Source organism: Drosophila bipectinata, chromosome XL (assembly GCF_030179905.1).
Source record: "Drosophila bipectinata strain 14024-0381.07 chromosome XL, DbipHiC1v2, whole genome shotgun sequence".
Taxonomy (NCBI): Eukaryota; Metazoa; Arthropoda; class Insecta; order Diptera; family Drosophilidae; genus Drosophila; species Drosophila bipectinata.
In genome coordinates this window covers 3,699,965-3,710,396 of record NC_091734.1, presented here as the reverse complement: position 1 = coordinate 3,710,396, position 10,432 = coordinate 3,699,965, and the positions used below count along the sequence as shown (strand labels likewise).

The 10,432-nt window shown below is 41.9% G+C and overlaps 2 protein-coding genes across 3 annotated transcripts; one reads left to right on the top strand and one right to left on the bottom strand.

Annotated features, from left to right (window-relative positions):
- The first annotated feature begins 153 nt into the window (after nucleotides 1–153).
- Nucleotides 154–5,173, top strand: Marf (Mitochondrial assembly regulatory factor). Of its 2 annotated transcripts, XM_070277013.1 has the most exons (10): nucleotides 154–284; nucleotides 352–451; nucleotides 960–1,518; nucleotides 1,580–1,869; nucleotides 1,942–2,280; nucleotides 2,722–3,111; nucleotides 3,176–3,712; nucleotides 3,790–3,963; nucleotides 4,075–4,271; nucleotides 4,343–5,173. In XM_070277013.1, exons 3-10 carry the CDS (start codon nucleotides 1,224–1,226, stop codon nucleotides 4,542–4,544), a joined length of 2,424 nt encoding a protein of 807 aa, XP_070133114.1. In that variant the 5' UTR covers nucleotides 154–284; nucleotides 352–451; nucleotides 960–1,223; the 3' UTR covers nucleotides 4,545–5,173. The 2 variants fall into 2 exon arrangements, with proteins under 2 accessions (XP_070133114.1, XP_017089743.2); XM_017234254.3 differs by having other exon boundaries at nucleotides 154–451.
- A 1,834-nt stretch (nucleotides 5,174–7,007) lies between these two features.
- PpV (Protein phosphatase V) lies at nucleotides 7,008–8,702 on the bottom strand. The gene is made up of 3 exons (XM_017234171.3): nucleotides 8,465–8,702; nucleotides 8,116–8,403; nucleotides 7,008–8,053 (listed from the first exon to the last, which is right to left on the bottom strand). Exons 1-3 carry the CDS (start codon nucleotides 8,627–8,629, stop codon nucleotides 7,595–7,597), a joined length of 912 nt encoding a protein of 303 aa, XP_017089660.1. The 5' UTR covers nucleotides 8,630–8,702; the 3' UTR covers nucleotides 7,008–7,594.
- Nucleotides 8,703–10,432: the final 1,730 nt, after the last annotated feature.

Sequence of the window (10,432 nt, the reverse complement as noted above, 5' to 3'; positions counted from 1 at the left end):
CAGGGCTATAAATCTGAGATAAAAACTATTTCCCTAATAAAATAAATAAAGATTAGTTAAATATTATGAGATTAAACATTTTTTTAAAGTTCAAACCCCAACGGCTAGACTTTCGAGAAAAAAGCTACTATCATCACTAGCACAATCGATGAATCTATCGATAGTCCGGCGGCAGCTCAGTAAAAGCGCATGTTACATCATTAAACAATAAGAAAATAATAATTTTAGCTAAAATTGGCGCAACCGAGAGCCTGGCAGCCTGCAACTGGATATCCAGCGGAAATGTACGTGCCCGGCCACTCAATCTGAATCAATATTCGTATCTAAAAACCGATTCTAATGCCCGAGCAGCCTACATTTTTTTTTGGACAACACGCACGCAAACCAGTGGAATATAAATAAATAAATAAAACAAATATAAAACAATACAATGAGCGAGAGCACTAATCAGGTTAGTTGTGTACGAAGAGCGGGTGGTGCGGTGGGCGGAGAGTGCTGAGAGAATATCAATTTGGTTTTTTTTTATCAATTTTTAATCAATTGTCAAAAGAAAAAAGCAGCAGCAGCACTCGACTAACATTCGATTCGATTTTATTAGTTCTGGTTTTGTGGACTATATATGTTTGTATTTGTTGCAGCGCAATTTCTTCAATTTTTATTTTGAGTGTGTGTGCAATTTGCGTTGCGGTATTTTCATTTATACACCTGCGGTGAAATAAATAGAACTTGCCAGTTAAAAGAAGGGGAGAGGGCCATAAATGTCACGAGTTTTCTCAGGAAAAAAAAATAATAATATTCTTATAAATAGAATATATTTTTTAAATTTTTTATTTTTTTTTTTAAATCTAATGCTATTTGCTCTACCGTCACTGTCTTATTTACACTCTCTTAGTTTTTACTTTTTTTTTCGTTTGCTTTTGATGTCATAATTTCATAATTTTCTTTTTCTTTTCTTTCAGTTTTGTGACGTTGATTTTTGAACAAAAAAAAAAATATATAGCAAAAAAAAAAAAGGATTAAACGATTATAGCTGCACTTTATCACGTTAAGAATTTTAAGTTCATTCATAGCTCCCGTCGGCGGGGAGGAGGAACAACTGAAGAAGATCCTGTATATCCTTAGGCTGCATACCTTTTGTTTTGTATCGCAATTCTCTTCTTCTCCCCGACAAACCAAACTATTTCCAAATCATACAATATATATAACCCGGTACGGATAACGAAATGGCGGCCTACTTGAACCGCACCATATCGCTGGTAACCGGGCAAACGGGCCCCAACGACAACGACGATCGCAATTCATCATCCACGGACACGGTGGACCAATCCCTGTCGCGTCTCAACTCATCCCTTCAACCGTCGGGCTCCACGACGTCGGCGAATCTATTGCCGGGTACACGGCCCTATCAACTGAACGACAAATCACCGCTCCAGGTCTTTGTCCGGGCCAAGAAGAAGATCAACGACATTTACGGCGAGATCGAGGAGTATGTCCAAGAGACCAAAGAGTCCATCAATGGTAAGATATATCTCAAATATCGTGCCAGACAGCCAGACTAATTGGTAATCCCATTCTGTAGCCCTTCACGCCGAAGCGGAAATTGTGGACAAGGAGGAAAAGGAGCTCTTCGAAAGCTATGTCGATAAGGTGGCCAATATTAGGCAGGTGCTGCAGCGCGATCACATGAAGGTGGCCTTCTTCGGGCGCACCTCCAACGGCAAGAGCTCCGTCATCAATGCCATGCTGCGCGAGAAGATCCTGCCCAGTGGCATTGGCCATACCACCAACTGTTTCTGTCAAGTGGAGGGCAGTAATGGCGATGAAGCTTACCTGATGACCGAGGGCTCGGACGAGCACATCAACGTGGTGGTATGTACACCCTACTGTCTGATCCACTGCCTGGAAATCTTGTACTAACTAACAGGTTCTCTTCCATCCTAGAACATCAAGCAACTGGCCAATGCTCTGTGCCAGGAGAAGCTCTGCGAGAGCAGTCTGGTGCGTATCTTTTGGCCGCGCAAGCGCTGCAGTCTGCTGCGCGACGATGTGGTCTTTGTGGACTCACCCGGTGTGGATGTGTCGGCGAACCTGGACGATTGGATTGACAATCATTGCCTCAATGCCGATGTATTCGTTCTCGTCCTGAACGCCGAATCGACAATGACGCGTGCCGAGAAGCAATTCTTTCACACCGTCTCCCAGAAGCTAAGCAAGCCGAACATCTTCATTCTGAACAATCGGTGGGACGCCTCGGCGAATGAGCCGGAGTGTCAGGAGTCGGTAGGTTGTCCATGCTCTCCCATACGCTAGCTGTTCCCACCATCTAGAGTCCTGCAATTACCCATAAATTGAAGTATGAAGTTAGGGGGCATATTGGCTAGAAATTGGAATTATCTCGTACCTATGCAGGGCTCTAAACTAGATCCTTTTATCTTGTAACGATTCCGAGTCCTTTTGGTGTCTATTTGTTGATGTGTATCTTTTGTTTTTGTTTATTATCCTATCAATCAATCAATCGATCAATCAATCAATCAAACAAACAACCAAATCAAACAACTATCCACTGTAATCAACGCCAGGAACTGGCTAAGGTAATGATTCTGAGCTAGATCCGCTTTTTGGCTTTCTTCCCTCGCCCTGGTCCCTGGCTTCCAAACTGCCCAATTGCCCAGAATAGTGCATCCTTTTTAATCCTGTCCTCCATTCATCATTGATTCGCAGGTTAAATCGCAGCACACCGAGCGCTGCATCGATTTTCTGACCAAGGAACTGAAGGTCAGCAACGAAAAGGAGGCAGCCGAACGGGTTTTCTTCGTCTCCGCCCGCGAAACCCTGCAGGCGAGAATCGAGGAGGCCAAGGGCAATCCGCCGCATATGGGCGCCATCGCCGAGGGCTTCCAGATGCGTTACTTCGAGTTCCAGGACTTTGAGCGCAAATTCGAGGAGTGCATCTCACAGAGCGCGGTGAAAACCAAGTTCCAGCAGCACAGTTCGCGGGGCAAGAGTGTCGCCGGCGATATGCGTTCCATGCTGGATAATATATACGAACGGATAACCATATTCCGTAATCATAAAAAGGATCAGAAGAACATGCTCACCGAACGCATTCAGGTGAGGAATCCATCTATGCTAGTTGGGGACTTTCGGTAAACATCGGTTTTTGTCTCAATTCCAGGGCACTGAGACTCAGATGATGCAGGTAACCCGCGAAATGAAAACAAAGATCCACAACATGGTCGAGGAGGTGGAGGAGAAGGTGTCCAAGGCACTGAACGAAGAGATTTGGCGCCTGGGCGTTCTCATCGATGAGTTCAATATGCCCTTCCATCCGGAGCGTCTGGTGTTGAACATCTACAAGAAGGAATTGAACGCCCATGTGGAGAGCGGTCTGGGCAGCAATCTGCGGGCCCGCCTCTCCATGGCTTTGGCCATGAATGTGGAGTCGGCCCAAACGGAAATGACCGACAGGATGCATGCCTTGGTGCCGGACAAGGAGCTGCTCGCCACCAGCACCAAAATGGTTGTACGGACCCAACCCTTCGAGATGCTGTACTCGTTGAACTGTCAGAATCTGTGCGCCGACTTCCAGGAGGATCTCGAGTTTAAGTTTAGCTGGGGCATCACCGCCATGATCCAGCGCTTCACCGGCAAGGTGCGCGAACGCAGCCAAAAGAATCAGCCGGCGTTGGTCCATCGCCAGAGCAGTATTGGGGTACACTATCTATCTTTTATATTTTTTTTTTTACTCATCTATAAAATGTATCTATAATGTCATGTTTAATCCAACAGCATAGTGTGGTTACGCCCGCCAGCTCACCGGTGGAGACGACACCCGTGTGCTTGATGCCCGGTTCTGGGGGGATGACCGGCATTACGCCCGAACAGCTATCGTTGATATCGCGGTTTGCCGTCAGCTCGATTGGATCGCAGGGCACGGTCGGTGGACTTGTTGTGGCCGGGGTTGTAAGTTGAAAAAATAAAACTCTCTTGTAACGACGCCTCTTGTGCTCAATGCTCCGCAAGCAGGTGTTTATGAAACGGTATGTGTATTCGCTGAATCCCGAACACTTGCAGATGCTGAAAACGATCGGATGGCGTGTCCTTGTCGGTGTCGGCGCCCTCTATGGCTGCATCTATCTGTATGAGCGTCTATCGTGGACCAATTCGGCCAAGGAGCGCACCTTTAAGGGTCAATATGTGCGGCATGCCACCAAGAAGCTCAAGATGATCGTCGACCTCACCTCGGCCAATTGCAGTCATCAAGTCCAACAGTAAGGATAACCAGCTAGCCAGAGCTCCCCTCCACTACATAGCTTTAATGATTTTTCGTTTCGATCGACAGGGAACTGTCGAGCACCTTTGCCCGTTTGTGCCGCACGGTCGATACCGCCACCACCGACATGAACGATGAACTGAAAACGCTGGAGGCTCAACTGAACATCCTGGAGGCCAATCAGAAGCAATTGAAACTGCTCCGCAACAAGGCCAACTACATACAGAACGAGCTGGATATATTCGAGCACAACTATATATCGCCGCAGTAGGCGGATCTGGTGTTGTATTTTTTTTGCGGGGATGATTCTAGCACGGCCTGGCCAACGGGGGGAGTCCAACTATGGATCTGAAGCAGCTTTAACCTGGACTCAAAGGAATACCTTAACAAAGAATCATTTACATCAAGGACTCTATAGCCTTTTGTTTCTTTTAAATATTTTTTCATTCTATTTTTCTTTTTTTTTTTAAACCGCATGTTTAAAGAAATTTCTTTATTTTTTTCAATCAAAATTTTTACTATTATACAGTTTTCTATTATTTTTTTTTAAATGAAAAGAAAGTTTTACGATTTTTTTTTTTGAAGAAAAAGTTAATATCCCGGCATGAGGAACGTGTGCATGGCCGGGTGCCATTGGAAATGCTATTAATGCCTCCCCCAATCCCCCCCCAACTTGTTAACCTCATTATTAGAAACTCTTGTCATTAGAATGTTTCCTTGTGTGTGTTTTTCAATTGGTTACTAGCATAATTCAAATATTATTTGACGGGTCAAGCAAACAGATGATATATAATATACACAACAACAAAAAGATACAGAAAAGATAAAAATATATACATTTATTGTTGAATGAATCACGAGCGGAAACGAAACGAAATAAAAAATATTTATGTAAGAAAAGGCTTCTATTTTGTATCGGGAACTGGGTCGGGGGCAGCGAAAGTGAGGGAGACGGAGGATGGGTCTTGAAAATGAAGGATACGATTTTTCCCCAATAGGGCATAAGTGATGGCTGTATCTTCCCCAGTTCTCATCCGATTCTCAAGCGGAGTACCTTAATCGATTTCTAGATCGATTCTCTACCATTCTGCATTAAAATCCTGAGACAAAATATTTTTTCAATTTTTTGTCCATTTTTCCTGATGGGACCCCTAGGAAATGGGGTTTTCCCCTATAGGTCCCACGGGGATGGCTATATCTTCCCCAATTCTTATCCGATTCTCAAGCGGACTGTCTTAATCGATTTCTGGATCGATTTGCCCCATTCTGCATCAAAATCCTGAGGCAACATATTTTTTCAATTTTTTGTCCATTTTTCCTGATGGGATCCCTTGAAAATGGGCTTTTCCCCTATAGGGCCCACGGGAATGGCTATATCTTCGCCAATTCTCATCCGATTCTCAAGCGGGGTACCTTAATCGATTTCTAGATCGATTCTCCACCATTCTGCATCAAAATCCTGAGACAAAATATTTTTTCGATTTTTTGTCCATTTTTCCTGATGGGATCCCTTGAAAATGGGCTTTTCCTCTATAGGGCCCACGGGGATGGCTCTATCTTTCCCAATTCTTATCCGATTCTCAAGGGGACAGTCTTAAACGATTTGTGGATCGATTCTCCACCATTCTGCATCAAAATCCTGAGACAAAATATTTTTTCGATTTTTTGTCCATTTTTCCTGATGGGATCCCTTGAAAATGGGCTTTTCCTCTATAGGGCCCACGGGGATGGCTATATCTTTCCCAATTCTTATCCGATTCTCAAGGGGACAGTCTTAAACGATTTCTGGATCGATTTGCCACCATTCTGCATCAAAATCCTGAGACAAAATATTTTTTCAATTTTTTGTCCATTTTTCCTGATGGGATCCCTTGAAAATGGGTTTTTCCCTATAGGGCCCACGGGGATGGCTATATCTTCGCCAATTCTGATCCGATTCTCAAGCGGAGTACCTTAATCGATTTCTGGATCGATTCTCCACCATTCTGCATTAAAATCCTGAGACAAAATATTTTTTCAATTTTTTGTCCATTTTTCCTGATGGGATCCCCTTGAAAATGGGCTTTTCCCCTATAGGGCCCACGGGAATGGCTATATCTTTCCCAATTCTTATCCGATTCTCAAGGGGACAGTCTTAAACGATTTGTGGATCGATTCTCCACCATTCTGCATCAAAATCCTGAGACAAAATATTTTTTCGATTTTTTGTCCATTTTTCCTGATGGGATCCCTGCAAAATGGGTTTTTCCCTATAGGGCCCACGGGGATGGCTATATCTTCGCCAATTCTGATTCGATTCTCCAGCGGAGTACCTTAATCGATTTCTGGATCGATTCTTCACCATTCTGCATTAAAATCATGAGACAAAATATTTTTTCAATTTTTTGTCCATTTTTCCTGATGGGATCCCTTGAAAATGGGGTTTTTCCCTATAGGGCCCACGGGGATGGCTATATCTTTCCCAATTTGTATCCGATTCTCAAGGGGACAGTCTTAAACGATTTGTGGATCGATTCTCCACCATTCTGCATCAAAATCCTGAGACAAAATATTTTTTAAATTTTTTGTCCATATTTCCTGATGGACCCTTGAAAATGGGGTTTTTCCCTATAGGGCCCACGGGCATGGCTATATCTTCCCTAGTTCTCATCCAATTCTCAAGCGGAGTACCTTTAACGATTTGTATTAAATGTTAGCTTTAATTTCCGTTCATTTTTTGTTTAATTATCAATTATTTAATCGTTTTTTGTTTATTTTTTGATCGGGATCACACTTTCGGTTAAATATAGTTTACATGCTTGTGCCACCGCATTGATTAGCGTTTTGTTGTTTCTTGGGCATATATGTATATAGTTACACAAAAAAAATTTACAAAATATATAATTTGTGTTGTTGTACAGAAATAAATAGGTGTGGAATACAAAATATGATAAAATATGTAGACTTTAGCTGCTCCGGCATTCGTGTATCATCGTTAAATACAATACTTGTATATACCATAATTATACTTAAACTTTTATATTTTTTGTGTTCTTTTGGTGTTTCACTTTTGTCTTTTATGAAAACAATTAACAAAAGTAGATAGCAAATTACAAGTGTGTGTTTTTTTTTCTTTCTAATATGTTTTGTTGAGTGTTTTTGTGTGTAAGGGGCGGTAGACAAGTGGATCAGTCGAAGGGCTTCAGCTTCAGCTGGTCCAAAAGCGTAAATATATGTATTTCCCAGGAAAACTAAACTGTGGGCGGATCACTCCATGAGGGGGATGGTGCAGGGGCAGAGGCAGGGGGCATCGTATCACAGTACGTTATCGTCGGTGATGGTTTAGAGGAAATAAGGCGTCGTATTCTGTTTGGGTATCACCCGTTCGGCATCCGGTACCGCCAGGAAGATCTTTGTCTGTCGCTGTTGCGCCGTCTCGAAGCTGAGAATGGCCGCCACGTTGCCGCATCGATAGCAATAGTTTGGCGCCGACCACACCGTCACCAGCTTGCCCTCAAACATGTACTTGATGCCCTCGTTCACCAGCTGATGCGCTCGACAGATTAAATCCAGATTATTGATTGCCATAAAGTCCTTGGTAACATTGTGACCAAACAGCCAGCCAGCACCGCGTGGACTCTGGCCCCAGTACTCCATGTCCTCGGGATCGGACCACACCAAATCGCAGAAGGCACCCTTGTACGGTATCTCGCCATTGCGTTCTATGGTGCGGATTTGGTCGAGGGTGATGATCTCGGGACTCAGGCCGCCGTGAACGCACAGAACCTCTTCGTCGATAATCTGAAAGGTAAATGAAATATATCCAGATGCTAACAGAAAGTAATATATATTTTAAGACTTACAGCGGCTATGGTGAGAAGGTCAAAGACTTTGCAGCAGTACTTCCATCCATTGGCGTTACCATACTTGCTGAAGCACTCGTCAAAGAAACCGTATACCTTGGTGATCTGGCGCGTCTCGTGGTTGCCCCGCAGCAGGGTGATACGGTTGGGGTACCGTGCCTTCAAGGTCAGCAGGCGTGTAAACGTTTCCAGCGAGTAGTAGCCCCGATCCACAAAATCGCCCATGAATATGTAGTTAGTGTCCGGCACTTGACCGCCAGTTCGAAACAGTTGCTCCAGATCATAGAACTATTAGGGATAATTCGTGTTAAATGATAGGGAGCACAGCTAGAGGTACTATATATCTCACCTGTCCGTGGATGTCGCCGCACACGGTGACGGGCGTGCTCACTGGCAGGATGTTTGTTTCCTCAATTAGGATGTCGCAGACCATGTCACACAGCTTCTTGAGTTCATTCTCGGGCAAGTACTTGCACTCCTTCACTATCTCGATCCACTTGTCGACATCACCCATGTTTTTGAATTAAGAAATATAATCACAAAAATTCGTGTTATTCCGATTTTTGGAGATGTGAGTAAAGGTGGCGAAAGTTCGATGGAAATATCGATAGTTATAGATCGATACATTTAATTTGGCTATAAAATGTTTTAAATGTTTATAAATAAAAATTAACTGGTTGATGTTTATCTAGTTTTTATTTTAAATTAGCTTAATTAATAATAAATCAAAAATATATAGCATTAAGATTATTTGGAGAAGTTGCATATATTTTATTTATAAAAAATAAGAATACTTGAGAAGAGACTAAAAATAAATTAACACTCCCTTTTTTGTTGTACATAAACAATGTTGAAATGATTTATTATTTTATAATATTTAGATTATATTATTTAAATAATAATAAGAGATCGCAGTGTGTACACACTTTTTACTAGTTCCAAGCTTACCTGTTATCGATACCAGTTCCATTTTTTGCGCGCCACACTTTCAAATCTGAAGCTTATTTTCGTTTATTTTTGGCGCCATAAAATTAATTGCAATTATCTTTAGCTGCTACAAATCATAATTAGCCGCTAAAAATAGCCAGCTTTTAACGCCCAAACCCAACCGCCCTGCTTACCCTTTTTTATCTTATGTTATTTATTTAGTGTTTATTTTTTTCGGTTCGCTGGAAATAATTACGCTTTTAAATTTTATTCCAATGCTTGTTGAGCTCTTTCGTGTCTGTTTTGTTTTCTTTTACCCTTTCCCTCAGGTTTTCCCATGTTTTTGGTGGGTGGAAAGAGGGTGTTAAGGGTTATGAGAAGCGTGCTGGCATGCGTTTTCCTTTGGCTGGTGTGGGGGTGGCATGGGTTAATGGGGCTGGGAGTTTGTTTTTGTTTAGAGTCTCATTAGTGAGGCGCACGCCGCCATTTGATTGCCATTTTTGTTGTTTTATTTTTTTTGTTTAGTTTTCCTGCGTGTTCAACAGGAGCATCTTGACTTGGGGAACGACAATTTTCGAATTAAAGGAAAACGAGTTTGGAGTAGCTTTTATTTTGCGATTTCGACTAGGGGCTACAATTGTTATTTTAAAATTTTGCTTAGAAGGAACGTTTTTTTTATATTAAAAATGTATAATATAAAAATAGCTATAAAATTTTTACTTATTCCTATTAAATAAAATCAAACCAATGCTTCCTTTCAGTTTTTTAGGTAATTTTTAATAAATCTATAAGAGGTATTTTGAAAACATTACAGAATAACGTCATAACTTTAGTTTTGAATGTTTTTCTTGCAATTTAGGATATATTTCCAGAATTTTATGTTTCCTCCATTTTGTAACAAACCACGACTGGAATAGAATCTTGGTATAGAATGAACTGGGAAAGGAAAGAAACCTAAACGGGGAGGGTATTATAATTTTATTTAAATAATTTATTAATAAATAAATAAGCAGATATTTTATTGTTAAAGATATGTACATATACCTCCTTTTTTTTCTTCTCGCTCTCTATTTTCTCCCACTCCCACTAGCATCTCATCCTTTTTTTTGTTGGCGTGCTCCATCATTAGTGCCGTTACTTTATTTTCTTCCGTTTTGGTATTCAACTTTAGTTTGTTCGCTTGCTTTGGCTTTCTTTTTTGAGCTTTCGTGCGTCTTTTGGCCGTTTGGCTCTTCTCCTTTCTCTGCCCCTTGTGTTAGTGTGTGTGTTTGTGTCCTCTTCCTGCCATTGTTGTTTGTGTCCGCGTGGCACAATGTTGACAATTAAGTTAAACTTGTTTTCTTACTTCGTTTCGTTACGTTTCGCCAATTTTGCCAGTTTCTTGCCCTCC

Excerpts from the sequence above, each read along its gene's own strand:
- Marf (XM_070277013.1), top strand. The coding sequence starts at position 1,224 with ATGGCGGCCTACTTGAACCGCACCATATCGCTGGTAACCGGGCAAACG. Across the intron at positions 1,870-1,941 it reads ACGAGCACATCAACGTGGTG|AACATCAAGCAACTGGCCAA; the intron begins GTATGTACACCC and ends CTTCCATCCTAG. Across the intron at positions 3,964-4,074 it reads GACTTGTTGTGGCCGGGGTT|ATGCTGAAAACGATCGGATG; the intron begins GTAAGTTGAAAA and ends GAACACTTGCAG.
- PpV (XM_017234171.3), bottom strand. The coding sequence starts at position 8,629 with ATGGGTGATGTCGACAAGTGGATCGAGATAGTGAAGGAGTGCAAGTAC. Across the intron at positions 8,404-8,464 it reads GCGGCGACATCCACGGACAG|TTCTATGATCTGGAGCAACT; the intron begins GTGAGATATATA and ends TATCCCTAATAG. Across the intron at positions 8,054-8,115 it reads ACCTTCTCACCATAGCCGCT|ATTATCGACGAAGAGGTTCT; the intron begins GTAAGTCTTAAA and ends TTTACCTTTCAG.